Source organism: Mustela nigripes, chromosome 12 (assembly GCF_022355385.1).
Source record: "Mustela nigripes isolate SB6536 chromosome 12, MUSNIG.SB6536, whole genome shotgun sequence".
Lineage (NCBI taxonomy): Eukaryota > Metazoa > Chordata > Mammalia > Carnivora > Mustelidae > Mustela > Mustela nigripes.
Genome location: NC_081568.1, coordinates 118867454 through 118887622, shown reverse-complemented (window position 1 = coordinate 118887622; position 20169 = coordinate 118867454). Strand labels below are relative to the sequence as shown.

The 20169-nt window shown below is 38.1% G+C and overlaps 1 protein-coding gene across 1 annotated transcript in view; it reads left to right on the top strand.

Moving 5' to 3' along the window:
• PCSK1 (proprotein convertase subtilisin/kexin type 1) overlaps nucleotides 1-11311 on the top strand; it is a 42045-nt gene extending 30734 nt beyond the window's left edge. Inside the window, exons 10-14 of the mRNA XM_059416672.1 lie at nucleotides 2047-2280; nucleotides 4790-4947; nucleotides 6217-6350; nucleotides 8956-9117; nucleotides 10811-11311. Coding sequence (XP_059272655.1) covers nucleotides 2047-2280; nucleotides 4790-4947; nucleotides 6217-6350; nucleotides 8956-9117; nucleotides 10811-11188 — 1066 coding nt within the window. The 3' untranslated portion in view covers nucleotides 11189-11311. The remainder of the gene's footprint in view (nucleotides 1-2046; nucleotides 2281-4789; nucleotides 4948-6216; nucleotides 6351-8955; nucleotides 9118-10810) is intronic.
• Nucleotides 11312-20169: the final 8858 nt, after the last annotated feature.

The following is a 20169-nucleotide window of genomic DNA, read 5'->3' as shown; positions in this document are numbered from 1 at the left end:
GACCTAGAAATGAAGGCACAAGGGGTGGGAATATAAACACGGGAAGAGCTTGACTGGGGAGGGGGCCTAAGTCCCTGATGGCAACTCCTTCCACAGACTTCAGTGCATGGGCAGAGCAGTTTCCCCAGAAAGCCTCCCAGGTAGAGCCTTTGTCATGCTTCTGAAGAGATCTGAAAATCACATGGGGGATTTTAACCAGAAAATGTTTAAGAAGGTACACTGCCTCTTTTTTGTCAACAGGGGATTGCTTAACCAGCACATTTTGGGCTCTGGGGGAAGATCGCAAATTGAGCCAGATTCCCCTGATGGTTGTTACACAATTTAGTGCTAAGATGGAAAACCTCAAGACTACACACTTGGGTATTTATTTATTAAATAATACTTAATTGGCTTGATGGAAACAACACAAGTCTCAAAGCTAAGGAAAAACTTGTCATCTTGAAAGAATCTAATGACAGATAGTAAAAAGTTTTAAAATTATTGGGGCCACCTAACTCTCAGGCATATTCAGTCATTCAACCAACCAATGTTGAATTCAGCATATACCCTGGGCCTGGCATTCTTCTGAATGGTACACACTGGAGAACTGGATAGATAAAAATCCCAGCCCTTCTTACAGCAAATTCTAGAAGGAGAGACAGATGTTACTAATATAGGAAACATATATATGAGTTGCACAGTAAGTTGAATGGTGGTAAATACTATAAAAGAAAAAAAAAAAAGAACTAGGATAAGGGAGCTCAGGAGTTTGTGAGGAGAACTGAAATTTTAAATAGAGTGATCTGGGAAGGCTGCATCTTCATTTTAACAGATCCAACATTCCCAAGTGTCTCTGATGTATCTTATATTGCTGATAAATAAATCTCACCAAGATTTCTGATTACACCATTTCTTGTTCAAAAATCCTTGATTCCCCATTGCCCAAGGGATACAGTGTAATCTCCTTTTCCTGGCGTGCAAGGTCCTCACCATTGGGCTCAGTACTCTAGCACCTTTTCCCTGCTCCCACCAACCTGACTACCCACTGTACTCCAGCCATAGTCTACACTTTCCCCCTTGTAGGTTTTGTTCTCTCGCCCCCATTCCTTTTCCCTCTCTCCACTCCCTGACATTCTACCCAGTCTTCGAAGTTCAGACGGAACACTTCCTTCCAGCAAAGCGTTCCCAGCAAAGTGTTCCCAGATCTTCCACCCCCAGAATTCTTCCTTCTCTCAATTCCTGTAATATATGACATCATGAACACAGCAGTTAGCAGATTCATTAGAGTGATACAAAGGCTTCGTTCCTTTGCTGGATTGTAAGCTTCCTAAAGACAAGGAAGAACCACCTCCTTCAATATCCCCAAAGTATTCAGTGTAGTACCTTGCAAGAGTGATCTCAGGTAGCTAAGAGTTTCTTGACAATTTGTTTAAATTTTTAATTACTGGAATTAGTTGTAGTCTACATTAGAACTACATTAGAATGTCGTTGATGTACAGTCTTATATGAGTTTCAGGTATAAAATATAGTGATTCAACAGTTCCATGTATTACTCAGTGCTCAAGATAAGTATATTCTTAATTTTTATATATAAGGAAAAGAGGCAAAAGGATTTAAGGATAGGTAACCAGACTGTGTCTTTAAAATCTGAGTTTTCCTAAGAAAAATTCAAGGCCTCCTCTGTGGGTACATAATGTTGAAAGTACCAAGGCTGTCAACAGCTAGCAGAAGACTGAAGACATAAAGGAAGTGTTGGCATTTAAAATTTTTGTTCACTTAAATTTAAGTAATTAAAAATCAGGGGCCAAATCCCATATTTCTACTATATTGAAGACCAAATTTTACTCATAGTAGGAGCTTAACTTAGATGGGAGAAGTTTTCAGTATATATTTTAAATTCTGAATGAAAAGACATTCCAAAAGGAATACATACCAGAATTATACAAGTACACTTGCGAAAGGCACTTTATAATCTGTAAATAGAAGATGCTTGTTTCTAATACTTAATTTTACAAGGAAACATTTTTTTTTGTCCCTGAAAAATATTCTGGGTCACTTCCCCTCCAGTCCAAATCTCACCTGGCGAGACATGCAGCACTTGGTTGTCTGGACCTCTGAGTATGACCCACTGGCCAATAACCCCGGGTGGAAAAAGAATGGAGCAGGCTTGATGGTGAATAGTCGATTTGGATTTGGGTTGCTAAATGCCAAAGCTCTGGTGGATTTAGCTGATCCCAGGACCTGGACCAGTGTGCCTGAGAAGAAAGAGTGTGTGGTAAAAGATAACAACTTTGAGCCCAGGTGAGTGTTTCCAGGATTTTTAAAGAAATGTGTACTATCGCAATATTTGATTATAATGTTTGTCACTCTATGTTTTTTTCTTACCTACCCTTCTGAAGCGGATGGAGATAGTATTTGCCATAGTTCCCTGTGGGTCCATGGGAATCACTGAGAGATCGGAAATCTGCAAATTATGTTAGCATATTACCCTTTTCCATTTCCTGGCCTACCTATATTCAGGTTAAGATGTATCATTGTTTTATATATCACTAAGAAAAACCACTGCCAATTAAACTGATACCAATGATGAGTTTGAAGATTGATCCCAAATTCAAAGATATTAAGGTAATTTTTTAAAAAAAATGCATCTTAGAATTGACTATATGCAATACGTGCCAACCAGCATTATCCCAAACCTATTTCCAGAAGATCCTCACTTCGTGCCACAGTACTATGTGATTCATGATTTCTCTTCTATGAGATATCCTCTACCATACTGCTTTTATGGAGATTATATCCAGCCTACCAGATCTGGCCACAGAAGCAGAATCTAGTGACTGTTTTGTTGATTCCATCAAGGCCACCATGATTTTACTAAAGACCCACTCACACAAAATGCCTGAGGGTGGGAGCCCTGGGGTACCTTCATTATGGACATAGTATCATTTCTGAAGAGGGTCGATTAGAGCAGTAATGGACCCCTTTTTGATGGGTTCAAGGCAAACCTGCCATTCAACCCCACAGCAAAAAGTATGGTATTCTTGTATCTGTGTTCCTTAAAACCTTCTTTTCTATTCTATCTTACTGTGGTAAGAACACTTAACATGTGATCTACCCTCTTTAATCTTTAAGTGTACAACACATTACTGTTGATTCTAAGTACAGCTGTTATAAAGCTGATTTCTAAAACTTGTTCATCTTGCTTAACTAAAATTTTATGTCCATTGATTAGTAACTCTATTTTTCCCTTCCCCTACCCCCACGAAACCACAATTCCACTTTTTGAATCAACAAATTTGACTATGAGATACCTCATGTAAGTGGAACTATGCAGTATATCGCTGTCTGTGGCTTATTTTACTTAGCTTAATGTCTTCAAGGTTTATCCATATTGCTGCACATGGCAGAACATCTTTTTTTTTAAAAGCTTATGTTCCATTCCACATCTTCTCTATCCTTTCCTCTGTTAATAGACACATCTTAGCTCTTATGAATGGTGTTGCAATGAACACGAGATCCTAAGATCCTGTTTTCAATTATTTTGGATAAATATCCAGAGGTGGGATTGTTGGATCTCTTTTTAATTTTTTTGAGAAACCTCTGTACTGTTTTCCATAGTGGCTGTACCACTTTGCTTTCCCACTGATTGTGCAAGGGTTCAAATTTCTCCACATCTTCTCCAACACTTGCTGTCTTTTGCCTTTTTTGGTAAGAGCCATCCTGATAGGTGTTTGGATTTGCATTTTCCTGATGATTAGTGAAGTTTAAATTTTTTTTTTCCATGTCAACCATTGGTATGTCTTTTTTTAGAGAAATGTCTATTTAAGTAGTTGGCTCACTTTTCAGGCAGGTTATTATTATTATTATTATTATTATTGCTATTGAGCTGTAGGAGTTCTTTATATAGTTTATAAATTAACCCTTTATCAGATATATGATTTGCAATATTTTCTCCTGATTTGTAGGTTGTCTTTTCATTTGGTTGATGGTCTTCTTTGATATGCAGAAGATTTTTAGCTTCATGTATTCCCAGTTGTTTTGGTTGCCTGTACTTTTGGCACCTTAACCATGAAATCACTGCCAGGACAAATGTCATGAAGCCTCTTCCATATGTTTTCTTCTATACTTACAATTTCAGGTCTTGTGTATAAGTTTTTACTCCATTTTGAGTTGATCTTTGTATGGCATTAGATATGTGTCCAGTTTCATTAATTTGCATGTGGATATCCAGTTTTCCCAGCACCCTGAGCTGAAGAGACTGCTCTTTCCCCATTGAGTATTCTTGGCATTTTTGTTGAAGATTAGTTGACCATATACACATGGGTTTAACTCTAAGTTCTCTATTTTGTTACACTGGTCTATATGTCTGTCTTTAAGCCAGTATTATACTGCTTTGGTTATTGTAGTTTTGAAATATATTTTCAAATGAGGAATTGTAATGCCTCCAGTTTTGTTCTTCTTTTTCAGGGTTGTTTTGGCTATTAGTAGTCTTTTGTGAACCATAAAAAGTATAGAATTTAAAAATTTTTTTATTATTTTTTAATTTTTTAATTTCTATAATAACCTTTTTATTTTTATTTTTAATTTTTAATTTCTGTAATAACCTTTTTAATTTCTTTTATTTTTTATTTTTTAATTTCTGTAATAGCCTTTAGCATTTATACTTTATAGTTACTTCTGATTTGGGTTCTAGTCATTAACAGAGAGAGCTTAGCTGAGTATCTAAACAAGACTAATGTGTATATATTTGCCTAAAATGCAAAGAAGAAATGATGTACTTTATTCAGTGATTTTTAAAAAATGTATTTAGAGCCCTGAAAGGTAATGGAGAAGTTATCATTGAAATTCCAACAAGAGCTTGTGAAGGACAAGAAAATGCCATCAAGTCCCTGGAACATGTGCAATTTGAAGCAACGATTGAATACTCCCGAAGAGGAGACCTTCATGTTACACTCACTTCTGCTGCTGGTAAACCTTTTAAAAATATCTCGTTTATTCTAAAGCATTTGTTTCCATTTTTAAGAGTATATTGAATGAATTTAAATCCATGGTTTTCTTTTTATTTATATTGCTGAGTTTCCCAATAGATGTTTTTCAGGACTTAAAAAAGTATGCCTATTTTTCATTTCATTTCATTTAATTTTTCTTGGCATCAGAACTCTGCCTACTCATTCCCACTTGTCCTTCAATAAGCAGAGAATAAGGTCTATTCAAATAATATCAATTAATATTTCTGGAATTATATATTTTAAAAATGTTCTCATTTTTACCATTCATTTAATATCATTCATTTCTCTTAGGTAACACATTAGTGAAAGTTACTCTGATAGTTAATAATGCTGACAGATATATCAGACACATCCTAGGTATCAACTGAAAAATTAGGAATTCTGATCCACGAAAGAGGACTGAGAAAACTAACAAATAGTCCATGATGATATTGTAAAAGCCATACGATATTATATACAGGCAATTACCCTTCCCTGAGAAAGTACTAACTCAGATGAGATCATGGATGGGGAAGAGCTTGTGAACCATGAACTATAATCCAACCAGGAAATGCTTCCTAATCCTCTTTCATGTTTTAGTAGGATTTACCTAACTAAATTCGATTGCTATAAGCTATGTATGAGGAAGGATGAGCTCTCGTTATCATCTCCTTCCAGGATATAAACTTCCTAGAGGTTTGGACAGGACTCTGTTAATTTTGGAGTAATGCTTTCTAGATATATTGAAGTTGGCCTGAAGTATGGGTGGGATGTTTTCTTATTGGTGGCCCTAGTATGAACTTGACCGTTTCATTTTGAGATCTATAGAGAGAGCTGAAATTTGAAAACTTAGGTTTAACAATTAGTACTAATACTAGACAGGAAATTACAAAGTTGATATAGCTTTATTTTTTTAGGCCTACACTAAAACGTATTTTAGATCTTTGACTCTATAAATGTAGTTCTATGGGTTCTCTTTATTCAAATAAACCTTAACCAATATATTCATTCAATATTTTACCAAAATATTTATTGAGAACTTATTATATGCCAGGCAATATGCGAACTGCTATGGATAAAAACATTTTTTTTTTTAAATGAATGTCTCTATCCTGCTCTTCTACAAAAAGGGAAAGTTGTGGGGGCTAATCTCTCCCATTTTTCATTTTCAGTTAGCAGATGCTAGAGTTTATCCTATTTTCAGAGTTGTTAGGACATTCATTAACTGATGTTTGCTGTATGAAAATAGGGACCAGCACTGTTCTGTTGGCTGAAAGAGAGCGGGATACATCTCCTAATGGCTTTAAGAATTGGGACTTCATGTCTGTTCACACGTGGGGAGAGAATCCCATAGGCACCTGGACTTTGCGAATTACAGACATGGTAAGTATAAATGAAAAGATAGAGGACCGCAGGCTCACTTTCAAACATTTTGAAGTCCTTTGAGTTTCGTATCATCATTCATCAAGGCCGTAAGGAGCTCTGTTCACTCCCTAGTAACGTAAGGAAAAGGTGTAGAGTTTCAATCTCAGCCCACTTAGCTCTATAGATTGGTTGGATCGATTGACTAAATAAATAAGATTTATGACAAGAAAGAAAAGAAGACACATTGGTTAGTAATACTACAGTGTGACAAATCCAAGTGTTCCAAAGTCAGAATGCAGCCAGCCCTGTGACATGCCCAGTCACCAGAATCACCTGTACTAAGAACGATAGTGAAATGCTGCAAAACCTTTGCTATGACTTTCTGCTGAGGTCACACGAAGAAATTCTTACCAATATTTACTGCAGTGCTATTTACTTGTTGGACAAGATATCTTATTCAACATGACATCTTTGTTTTGTTTTGTTTCAGTTATGAAACAAGCTGAAAAGCATTTCTCATTTCTCTTTCACTCTGTTTACTAACACTCTTTGGTATATTTCTAAAATTGTAACTCACAGTGACAAAAATAGAGTAAGGAATGTCTGAACAAAAAGCCAAAAACATCTGAATTATCTACCTTTGCATCATTTCTCCAGCATTTTTAAGAGCCTGAGCACATTAATGAATAGAGCTCTGATCTGACCTTTCCCAAGATAGAAATGTTACAAGTATCAGTACTAGATTTCAAAATCTAGAAAACTATTTAAAAAGAATTGATTTTAAATTTCTGAAGATCTCCATTTAATTAATACAAATTCTATAGTCATTCTTCCTTTTTTTATTCGAGAGTATCTTTCTCCTAAAGACTGCTAAAATTGTAATTTAGAACCAGAATCTGTAAAATTCCTACTTCCTTAGAGAGAGCAAGAAAATATTCTTAGGAAGTGGTCCTATTCTTGAACTTGACCTCTGTTCTTCAACTCAGTTTTTTTAAAGGTTACTTTATTTATTTTATACAGAATGAGTGAGCAGGAGCAGGAGGGGCAGTGGGAGAGGAAGAGGGAATCTCAAGTCGACTTCTCACTGAGCATAGAGCCCATTCTGGGGCTTCACCCTGAGATCATGACCTGAGTCAAAATGAAGACTTACAAATGGCTATCAGACATGTGAAAAAATGTTCATCATCACTAGCAATCAGGGAGATTCAAATTAAAACCACATTGAGATACCACCTTACACCAGTTAGAATGGCCAAAATTAACAAGACAGGAAACAACATGTGTTGGAGGGGAGGTGGAGAAAGGGGAATCCTCTTACACTGTTGGTGGGAATGCAAGTTAGTGCAGTCTCTTTGGAGAACAGTGTGGAGATTCCTCAAGAAATTAAAAATAGAACTTCCCTATGACCCTGCCATTGCACTCCTGGGTATTTACCCCAAAGATACAGATGTCGTGAAAAGAAGGGCCATCTGTACCCCAATGTTTATAGCAGCAATGGCCACGGTCACCAAACTGTAGAAAGAAACAAGATGCCCTTCAACGGATGAATGGATAAGGAAGATGTGGTCCATATACACTATGCAGTATTATGCCTCCATCAGAAAGGATGAATATCCAACTTTTGTAGCAACATGGACGGGACTGGAAGAGATTATGCTGAGTGAAATAAGTCAAGCAGAGAGAGTCAATTATTATATGGTTTCACTTATTTGTGGAGCATAACAAATAGCATGGAGGACATGGGGAGTTAGAGAGGAGAAGGGAGTTGGGGGAAATTGGAAGGGGAGGTGAACCATGAGAGACTATGGACTCTGAAAAACAATCTGAGGGGTTTGAAATGGCGGGGGGAGGGGTGGGAGGTTGGAGTACCGGGTGGTGGGTATTAGAGAGGGCAAGGATTGCATGGAGCACTGGGTGTGGTGAAAAAATAATGAATACTGTTATGCTGAAAATAAATAAAAAATAAATTAAAAATAAAAGCCAAAATACACACAGAAAAAAAAAAATCAAGAGTCAGATGGTTAACTGACTGCCACTGAGGTGCCCCAACCCAATTTTTAAGAAAACTAAGAAAATATGTTTATCAAGATGAGACTATTTTATATCAAGTTTATAAAATCTGACTTTACACTTGCAGACTTTTTTTTTTTTAGATATTTTACATTTCAGCATATTATTTTTAGCATAATGGTTGAGCTTCTGAAAATCATTACTGTTCCATAAATATACAGTTTTTAAGGGCTGGTTAATACTGAAGGCTATTCATAATGCTTGGTAGAGGCTTTTTTCCTCCCCACTGGAATGTTTCTACAAGTTGATAATTATTAAATATAATGTTATTTATAGAAGGTAAAGTCAACTTTCCAAGAACAGAATAGAAAAGAACATTCATGTAAAGAGTTCTGCTTTTTTAATTAAATGAAGCAAATAATCATGCTGTAAATCCTTAAACCTAGAAAATGCCATTTTTCATGGCAACAGTGAATCCGGTGACTTGCTTCTTTGTACATAGCACTCTACCCATGGAATGTTCTGAATTTTTAAATTAGATCTTATAGTTATTTTGACGAGTTTGACGTTTCTTAGAACACATCCTAAAATCATGTGTATGCTTATTCCTTAGTCTGGAAGAATGCAAAATGAAGGAAGAATTGTCAACTGGAAACTGATTTTGCATGGGACCTCTTCTCAGCCAGAACACATGAAACAGCCTCGTGTGTACACTTCCTACAATACTGTTCAGAACGACAGAAGAGGAGTGGAGAAGATGGTGGATGGAGGGGAGGTCTGTGTGGTTCTGTTCCTGAGGGTTCTTGGCACACTCTTCTTTGAACCCTAGTCAAAATGTAGTGAGGGGAGCTAGATCTAACTTTCAGGCAGGAAGTAAGTCAAACATGGGTGGGGAGGAAAGGGAAGCGAGTGCTAACCCATTTTCCATAAAGGTCTAATATTTCTTAAGTTGATTCTTTTGTCCAGAATTTAGCAATTAAAATTGCTGAATTCAAAATGATGAAATCCTCTGACATGACTTTTCTCCGTTTATGACATAACAAATTGTAAAGACGGCTCTCTTTATGCACAAATCACACATGCCTAACATCTGTATTACACTTGATTTTTAAGTTTTTTATTTGTTTTGTTTGTTTGTTTGGCACTGTGCCATTTCATCAGTGGTCCCTCTAACCTAGAGAAGGTAGGCATTAGTATGTTCATTTTCCAAAAAGAAAAACAAGGCTCAACTAACCAAGTCTTGTAGGCTTCTCTTTGCTAATTCCTTAGCTGACATTTCATGGCAGCTCCAAGGGAAGCTGCTGAATCACAATTTCTCTGAGAAAATTTCATAGGATAGCTAGTCAGTCATTCCCATTCCTGTCAGTGTCGGCTCACTGAGGTTGCTGGCTTCTCCCTTATCAGACAGTGGGCAGGGACCCCATTTTCTTTATCTCTTAATCGCCCAGCATCTAGCACAGAGCCTCAGATGTAAGAAGTAGGTTATCAGAATTCCCAGAATGAGTTTTCCTGACGTCTGACTCAGTGATGGGTGTTTTGGAAGATACAAAGACATAATATTTATTTAAGAAACTTATAAACTAGCTGTGTGAGGTCGTCAACTCAGGGTCTGCCTCCATTTATATTCTGCAGAGTAGCTCCACCTCCTCCACTCCTCCCCCCCTTTCCAAGGACCTTCTCTTCACAATCCCAGAGGCAAGCGGACTTTGTGGGTATTTCTCCTTCCAAGATTCCTTAAGGGCTATTAATAAGACATAGTAGCTGTGAAAACGTTGAGATACTTCCACGATGGTTGACAAAGAGCTGCTTCTTTGCTCTATCCAGTTCTGCCCTAGCCAGTCCATCACCCTAGTCTCTCCCAAGACCCCTTTTTAAAACTCAGGGCTGAAACGGTAGTTCCTAACAGAACAAGGGGCCTCCAGGAAACTTCTTCCACATGCAGCACTGTTAGTGCCTTCTCTGGGACTTATTGAATATTTTAATATCATCCCAAAACATGGGCAGGGAGGAAAGGGAGTAGGAATGGTCAACTATTTACTTTCCATAAGATGAAGCTATATTATTTAAACATTTTTTTCCTTTCATCCAAAATTTATAAATTTAAATTAACAAATTCAAATTTATTAAATACCCTAAAACGAATTCTACTATAGCAGGCTTACAAATGAAGGAGAGCAATACATACATCATCTCATTCAGTCTTCAAAACCACCAGACATTGAAGTATTCTTGGTCCCATTTTATAGGCGAAGTTCAGAGAGGTGAAACAGGTGTCAGGGGTACATCGGTAAGCACAAAAATTAAGACTGATCCCTGAGTTAGTGTGTTTCTAAGCCTCATGCTCTCTCTGCTTCTCCAATGGTCTCCCATTGAGACCATGGAGTAGGCAGTAGGCATGGGCCAAATCTGGCTTGCTTCGCTCTAAAGAGGACTTTTTTTCCTTTTGTCGGTGGCATTCTGTGTTTCAGGAGCAGCCCACGCAAGAGAACCTGAAAAAGAACCCCCTTGCATCAAAAAGCCCCAACGGCAGCAGTTCCGGGGGCAGAAGGGATGAGCTGGTGGAGGCAGCCCCATCCGAGGCTATGCTGAGACTCCTACAAAGTGCTTTCAGCAAAAACTCACCCCCAAAGCAATCACCAAAGAAGTCTCCAAGTGCAAAGCTCCACATCCCTTATGAAAATTTCTATGAAGCCCTGGAAAAGCTGAACAAGCCTTCCCAGCTTAAAGACTCTGAGGACAGTCTATATAACGACTACGTTGATGTTTTCTATAACACGAAACCTTATAAGCACAGAGACGACCGGCTGCTCCAGGCTCTGGTGGACATTCTGAGGGAAGAAAATTGACATCCGTGTGTGGTCCTGAGTTGGAAATATTCATGCTTCCTCCTTCCCCTTAGATTTTTGCCTGTGTCTGAAGTGGTTGTTTTTGCCATTGGTTCTTATGCTTATAATATCCTTTGGTGGTACTTTTGCTTTTGCTTCCCAAACTAGACATGTAAAAGGGACAAGCTCAGGTTGAAAATCCCACTTCCTGAATTGATCATGGCTCCTTCAAAACCTATCTTCTCTGCGTGCACAAGTGAAATGTTGGGTTCTTTTTGGAGCCACAGTTCATTTCGCTTATGGTCCTCACACTGCACTAGAATGCCTCCTTGAGCCCTCCCACTTCATTTCTCAAAAGAAAAGGCATCGCCTAGACTAGAGATTAATTTGAAGACGTAATATGCAAAGAATGAGAGCAAAGAAAACTGCTCTTATAACTTGTCCCTTGTCTTTGCCACATGGTTCTTTGAACTGTGATGCCCAAGAGGGTTTAGAAAATTTCTAAGTGAAAAGAGTTCACAATTAGACCCATTCCCTTGGCTTTTCTACCTCCTAGTTCTATGCATTCAGGGAGTGGTCATTTGGCCATTTTGGGAAGAAGGAGAGTCATCGAGATCCAGAAACAGTCCTCGAAATCTGTGTTACCCAATTTGAGCAGTTTTAGACCATTTTTCTTTGCTTATTGAGCCGTGTAGAGGGCTCTGTGACTCTAAAGGTGTCCAGGACCTGTGTGTGCTCTGTCCCCTTATGGAGGTTTCCCCTTATGAAGGTTTTTGTTACCTATTTCCTTTCTCAGCCACAAGCTGCATACTGAGAGAACTAATCCATATTACTTTCTTAGAATAAAACTTACCTTGGGACTTGGCAAATTCCTAGTCATATTTTTTTTTTTAACAATACTAACAGGAAACCACTCACGACACAGAGAACCAACGTAAACAGGAAAATATTTATAATGGGGAGAGTCAAGGGGAGATTTTTCTTTTAAATTATATTCATTGGAACAGGTTTTTCTGGCTCTTTAAGACTGAATGTTCATTCCTTGCCACTGAAGGCTCTTCCCCAATATCACAGCTGATAATTTTTAATTGTTTACCAAATTGCTTCCAGGATTTAACTCAAGAGGCCACAAACTCCAGTCCACAGGTCCTATTTGTCCCTCAGGTAGATTTTGTTCGGCATGTCAAATGATTTCAAAATGTGAGTGATTACTGAAAATATGAAATTTCACATAAAGTTTGATTCTCAGACCCATTTTCCCTCCTGGCAACAGTTGGCTAGTGCTGCATAGCAGCTGCCCAGCTAGATTTGAGTGTGGGGTCCCCGATGTGTCCTGCTCCATGTTGCTCACTGTAGCAACCCTACCAGTCAGCACCCAACAAGCATCTCATTTTTCCCACTGCTGCATGAAACAACACATACAAAGTGTAAATGCATTCAGGAAAAAAAAAAATCATCTACTTCTTTCAGGTAAGATCTGTATAATCAATAACTATGAGAACTTGCCATGATCCAGTTAAATTATAGGTGGGGGAAAATGGCATTTGAGACCCCTAAAAGTACCTCTGAAATCCAGTTCGATATATTTGTTTCATCTCGCCTCCCCTGGACACCGTTTATACTGAATTCATGAGCTGCCAACCCCTAGCTTCCCAATTTCTAGGCACTCACAAAGGCTCCTGTCACCTACAATGCCGGCACTCTCCCACTGCATTTGTTGTTCGTAATTCTTTCGTAAAGTTGCGACTTCAGGATGCTACAGATGAAGTAGCAGAAAGAGGAGACTAGAGTCTGTCACTTGCTATGGTTTGAAGTGTGGTGGGTAAGACCAAGCTTCACCTCCTAGTCTACCATTTGTATTTGTGCACAAGCGGAGTATCTGCAGGGCAATCCCCATGATGCTTCAAGGATGTTTTTCTCAAACAACTGCAGTATCGCTCTATCCTTAGAAGTTTCACATGTTGTTGGAGACAGAGTGTTGGACGGAATTTTGAAAATTGCAGCACATCAAGAAGTATTAAAGCCAGAAAGAACCAGAGAGTTATTAGTTAAGTTGTCAACTAAAAAAACAAAGCTAGGGCCCATTGGTTTATTACCAATGAATGGTAATAGAAAAAAACTCTTCTTTTCCCCTTTCCTACTCTCATTCTCACTGCTTTCTTTTTTATCCTTCTAACATATCTTTTCCCGGTTAAGATGCCAACCAACGCATTGGATTGTAGCCAAAGTTTCACTCTAGAGAAGCTTTAATATTTAAATAAAGTCATGTTTGAATGTTTCCAACCTGGAGTATATTGTTCAGGCATAATATATTTTTGTCAGTCTTTCTCAGTGCCTGTGTGGATTTTTGTGAAAATGTAAAAGAGGAAACTTATATAATAATTTCCTCGGAATTTTAAACTCTATTTTCTTTACAGGTATTTATAATGTACCAATGCTTTTATCAGAATTTTAAAAGGCATAATAAATTATATTAAAGAACAAAAATTTCCTGAGAATAAGAAAGTTTCATCCAATAAAATATTTTTGAAAGGCATGTTCCTCTGTCAGTGGAAAAAAAAAGTATAATATGTATGTGTTGCGATATTAAAAGTGACATTTGTCTAATAGCCTAATACAATGTGTAGTTGAATTTAACATGTGTTGTCTTAGCATTTTTAAGGGAACTCCCACATTACACACTTGATGTATTAACCAGAATATGTAAAATATGCTTATACATAAGAATAAATGGTTTCTCACTAAGTCAAAAAAGAAAAAAAGCTCATGTTTCCAACAAAAACAAGATCCCCTTCTCTTACTGTGTTTTCCAAATGAACTGTAAAAAAAAGAAAAGTTGAGAGTTTATATTAAGATGCTAATTTCTTTTGAGAAAAATGGGCTTTCTCAAAGGCAATTTAAGAATTTACCTTAATAAGTATTTTCCTTCATAGCTCAGTCTTTTACTTTTTTCACAACATCCAAAGTGATAGGACTGAGCCTTCACTGAAGTGTTGAGGAAAAAAAGAACAAAAACTAAAGGGACTGACTATGTGTGAAAGGACTTGCAACAGTTTGTAAAAAATGATTTCTTTATAGGCCAGCTACAGTAGCTCAACATTCGACTCTCCCCAGAGGCCACTTCATCAGAAACTTCCGACTTCCAACTTTGATCTCCCATCCTCAGGTCCACATCCTTCTCCTGCATCAAACCTCCATCGCTAGAATGACCACCCTACTACTTCAGAACCTGACCTCTTCCTCCCAAGGAGGTTGGTTTTTCCCCAGACTCCATTCCTTTCTCCAGAATCATAAATACTCAGTCAAACTAAAATAATTTTTTCAAGGATTCCAGAAGAACACTTCTATCTGGCTTTTGTCCTTGAAATCCAGCCATCTTCAAAGTCTACCCACTAGGAGAGCTGAAGATAGCTCTCTATTTTGCTTTGAATGCCCATGAGGTAATTTTTTAGATTAGCCATATGCAGGCTGCAAGTACAAATCCAAGTACATATGAAGATAAATGTTAATTCTTAAATATAAATTTCAAATCCATAAGGAAGAAGAATAATGTTTTCCTAACCGCCTCCTAATTTTGCAAGGCTACAGTACTAATACACAGGATGATGATTATTATTTTCTCCACTCCCTCAACCCCTGTGGACCGGGTATAGTTTCCTGGGCCATCTCCTGTTGAGCTTGACCCAGTGATTAATTTAGCCAATGGATGTGATGCAAGCAAAGACCTTCAATTTGCCTGCACAGTTTGGCTTGGCTCTTGCTTTTCAGTGTTCTAGTGCAACGAGAAGAGTAAATGCCTCTGGGAACTACTGTCCTTACAGCCTGTTTCCAGAACAAATGTATATAGAGCAGATTCACATTATGGAACCAAATCCAGCCAACTCACAGCTGCCTAAATAAGTTGCACTTATCACCATGGCAACTTAGGAGCAGGAGAATAAATACTTGTTGTAAGCAACTGAGTCTTGAGGTAGTTTGTCATGCAGCCTTACTGTGCCAACAAAACTGACTATACAATAAAAGTTCCATTTGTACATTATATTATCAATACCATCTATCCCGTTCAAATTGTGCATTCCTGAGTCTAGAGCACATGCACAAAAAAGAGCTAATATTAAATCATACACCTTTTAATGTTGATCCCATAGCTAAACAAAGATTTCGCCCAAATTTTAAAATTGTCATTTTTAAAGTTATGCCTTAGCTTAGTTCATCCTGAAACCAGAGCTAAGATAATGAATGATTTTTATATGGGTAATTTATTTAGGAGGTAACAGTAGAGAGCAGAAGTGACTCATACATACCCGAGAGTCACATAAAGTGACACTGATCCAGCCCAGGACTTCCCAAAGACTAGAACTGATGTTTCAACTGATAATATCATTGGTAGAAGATAATTCAGAACAGACACCTATGCTCTCCTTAGTCCCCCATTTCTACCCCATCCAATGTCTTGATACTTCCATTAACCTCTCTCAGAAGTTAGATGCAACCCCAGGGCAAGGAAAGAAAACTTGATTGGCTCAGATCAAGTTTACACCACTTATTAGAAAGGCAATGCTTAATAGAAACAAAGATCTCTCATAAAAAAAAAAAGAAATAATTTTTGCATTACTTTTTGGATTGCAATCTGTGTATTTGTACAGTCTGCTTTACCTGAATATTGCTATGTATAGATATTATGAAAGCATTACTCTATCATCAATTAATGACAAGAAGTTGACTATAGTTATTAGAGATAGCATGTCTGAGGGAAGCAGAAATCACTTTCCTGGTTTTTTTTTTTTTTTTTTAAAGATTTTATTTATTTGTGAGAGATTAAGACAGAGTACAAGCAGAGGGGTGGGGCAAAGGGAGAGGGAGAAACAGACTCCCCACTGAGCAACGAGACTGATGCAGGACTCCATTCCAGGACCCTGGGATCACAACCTGAGCTGAAGGCAGACGCACTGACTCAGCCAGCCAGGCATTCCCACTTTCCTGGTTTCTATGCTGAGCCTCTACCAGGTGTGTTATTTCCACACAATCTGCAGCCTGGAACTCCATAAAGCCCTTCCACTCTCCTCCAAAACCTACTCACTCTGTACCTTCATCTAAGCCCATATTGCAAGTATCTTAATTGAATATTTACCTGAAGAGGGGGGCCACAAGCTCAAAAGGAGCTCTTGTTCATTGAAGAGGATAGGGGAAACCTTCTCGGATTTATTCCTGGAGGGTTGTTGTGACTATTCCCTTCCACCCTCCATCCCTTCATCCCCGTGCCTAGGAGCCCCGATGACAAGGGATTTAGAAATCTAGATGATGTTTTGAAGTTAGCAAGGTAGTCTTTAGGCTTTACCTTAAATCCTTTACAGTTACTTGTTGCATCATCACTTTTAAAAAAAGATTTTATTTATTTATTTTAGATAAAGCGAGCACAAGCTGGGGGACAGAGGGAGAGGGAGAAGCAGGCTCTCCACTGAGCAGGGAGCCCAATGTGGGAATTGATCTCAGGATTCTAGGATCATGATCTGAGCCAAAGGCAGATACCTTACCAACTGAGCCACCCAGATGCCCCACATATTCATTTTTTTTCCAGACACCACCAGAACCCACCCTGAAACTCGTTCTTGGAGAGGGTCTAGCACTCTCCCTACTTCATGCACAATTTTCAGTTTACAGCAGGTGTCACTTGGGTGTTCCACAGTAGTGTGCCAGTTTGTTTTGGAAGCTGTAGTGATTTTTGGATAGTACAAATTTTGAACCAAAATTTTTAAGGGGCTAGAAGTGAAAGAGAAACATATGGGCTATTTCTAGATATCTTATCAGAGAGATTCAGAATGAAGAAAATGCACTGTTGAGATCTTATCTTTCCCAACAGATACTTCTCTCTCCCACAGGTAGATCGAGCTAATCCTATTTATCTGAACGTCCACTCCGTGGCTCTGATCATTCCTTACCAGCATCTACTAAACATGAATGAATGGTCCTGAATCTGTTGCCACTTTGTTAATGATGTTCTTTTTACTTACAGAAACCACAGGGCCCTATAAGCTTATCAATTGGTTGCTGTAAAGGATGTTATTCTAATCATTAAAGGGCCCCCCAAAAGTCTGAAATTGTAATACCAACCAAAGTGGTGAGAAGTGTGGGCTCTTGAGACAGCCACAAGTGAATCTGAATCTGGGCTCTCCCGTCTCCCAGTTCTGTGCTCTGGAGCAGGTTACTTCATCTCTCTGGGTCTTATTTCCTCATTTATAACAAAGAAGTCTACCACTTGAGGTTTGCTCTTAGGATTAAATAAGGTAATGCAGATAAATAATTTAGCATAGCTCCTGGACCTAGTAAAAGTTCAATAAATGTTAGTTTTTATTATTAGTGAAACTGCTGCTCTTATTATTGTGGTGTCATGAAAAGAAAATGGACTTTAGAGCCGAACAGATTCAAATTTGTAGTTCTTATCTACAAATTCAATACAGAAGAAAATATTGGAATCAATGAAAAAGAGAGGAATACCATAAATTTTCACTGGTCAAGATGGTGTTGTCTGGGGAACTGCCATTCTGATGTGAACCTTCTTCTCACACTGACATTGTAGCCAATGTAGAGTAGACTACAATGACAAGGAGTGCTCAGAGTGACAGCTGGCACTAAAAGAGCAGTTACCTTAGGTCAGGGAAAGCCAGAGATGACAAGTAAAGAGCAAGGAGGTATCAAGAAAAGGAAATCCTTTGTTTAATTGTGTCTTGTGTCCAATCTTCTTTTGTGTAATGAGTTGTAATACCAGTTTTCAAATATAAACATTTTATCCAGCATTGAACATTAGTATTAAAAACAATGAAAAGCAATGAGTTTTTAACTATATGCACAGCACAGTACATTTTCTAACTGAATTTTCTTAAGGATTATACAACAAATAGGAGACAAATAATGTTATTGTCCCTGCATTGTAGACAAGGAAGTTGAGGGAGTGAGAGGTAATGTGGTTTGTTCAAGGTCACACAGATACACAGTGGTTGAGTTGAGATTTTTAACTTGGCAGTTATTCCAGAATCCAAGTTGTATACCTTATATTAGAAAGATAGAAAGGTGGCATAATTTTAAAAGATATTTATAATATGAGAATCTAATGAGCTCTGTGCATCTTATATGATCAATTCTTTTCTGCTATTTGAAATAATAGAAATAACTTTTATTAGGTTATTACTACAATATAGTAAACACACACATTATATATTTTCACAAGGATGAGTTAATTCATAAGAATAAGACCTACTATTTCTTTTTTTTTTTTTTTAAAAAGATTTTATTTATTTATTTGACAGAGAGAAATCACAAGTAGGCAGAGAGGCAGGCAGAGAGAGAGAGCTGAGCAGAGAGCCCGATGCGGGGCTCGATCCCAGGACCCTGGGATCATGACCTGAGCCGAAGGCAGCGGCTTAACCACTGAGCCACCCAGGCGCCCCTAAGACCTACTATTTCTAATGTTTGTATAATTCTGCAAGTAAAGTGCTTTTACAGATACAGAAACTGAGATCCAGGAAGGTTAAATCATCTGCCCAAAATCACATGGATAAGCCAGGATTTTAAAACTAGTCTCTCTGACCCCATCTTTTCACTATGCTAATGTGTTTTTAACTTTATATCTAAATTGTTTGAATTGATATCTTAATGGGTAATTTCATGCTTCCAGAAACAGCTAGATAGATTTGATATTGCTTCCTTACCTCCAATTTTAGAAATCCCAATAAATCTGAAAGTGGCACAGGGAGTTGTCCTTGTCAGTCATCACTCCTTGACCTATCTTGGAATAAATCAAATTTCTTCTCTTAGGGGGACAACAGGCCAGCCTGACAGCTCAAGCATCCTTTAAATCAAAAATCATCCTCATGAATTTATGTGTAGTGTAGACCCAGAGCTGCTTAAACCATATTGAGAATTAGGACATTACAGTGTAAGCACAAACTCTCAGAGTTTTCTACTATGTTGGGACATTTTATTTGCCTTCCAATTCCTTGGCCTTCCTACATTGATGTTAATTTGTCCTTTGTTTCCCTGAAGTGTGTTAGTGTGTTCTGCAACATATTGATCAGTGGGGTCTGTGCGCAGGTATATGGGAGTGAGAGAGACAGAGAGAGAGAGAGAGAGAGTGTGTGTGTGTGTGTGTGTGTGTAGAAAAAGGATTTCCTGGTCATGTACATTTGTAAAATGCTGAATTAAAAACTGAGGTTTTCACATTTCTTCATTGTATTTTTCAGAAGTCTTTTTAATATACTAGAGTCCACTGTAACTCTCCAAGATGTGGATGCATCTCTCCAGACAGATTCATTTTTTTCCTAGACCATCTTCCAGGACCAGTGTTAGTTCACTTGGGTAGACATTATCTTCTAGCTTAGTTAATAACTTCCCAGTTGGATTCCAGGTTCTTTCAGAAGTAAGGCTTATGATCCCCATGTGCCTGATCATTTCTGTAATAAAGCCCATAGCTCGTGCCTTCTCCTCCTCTTAGTGCAAAATGCTGCAGTGCCAGTCAGCTGACAGAAAACAGGTGCCAACTGTTGGCAAGAAATGAGTCAGAGCCCATCAACTGGTAACCGAAGGACAGCTGGAACTCATCTTCTTTGAGGGGCGACTATAGACATGTGGGGAAAAGAGGGAAACTACCAGTCATTTGTGTCCATAATACAGAGTGGCCACGGCCCCAATTTTGTTGAGGACAACTCAGTTTATTTCTGCGACAGAGCATAAATTAGTATTTCAAAAGTATCTTGTTAGACAATAATTGTATCTTATAATAGTGCATGGTATGGATGCTCTTCTTAACTTGCAGATAATGAATTTACCTAAATTGTTTTCTACCCGCCATAATCAGAGAGTCTCCAAATTAGAAAGCAGTTATCTATTTTGTCTACCTACTTTCCTACATTTCAGAGTGAATGCTGGGAAGGATTCTGGACAAAGTATTTTCCCTTTGTAAAAAGGAACGCAGACAAAGAAGCCTCTCTTTCTTCATCCAGACCTCA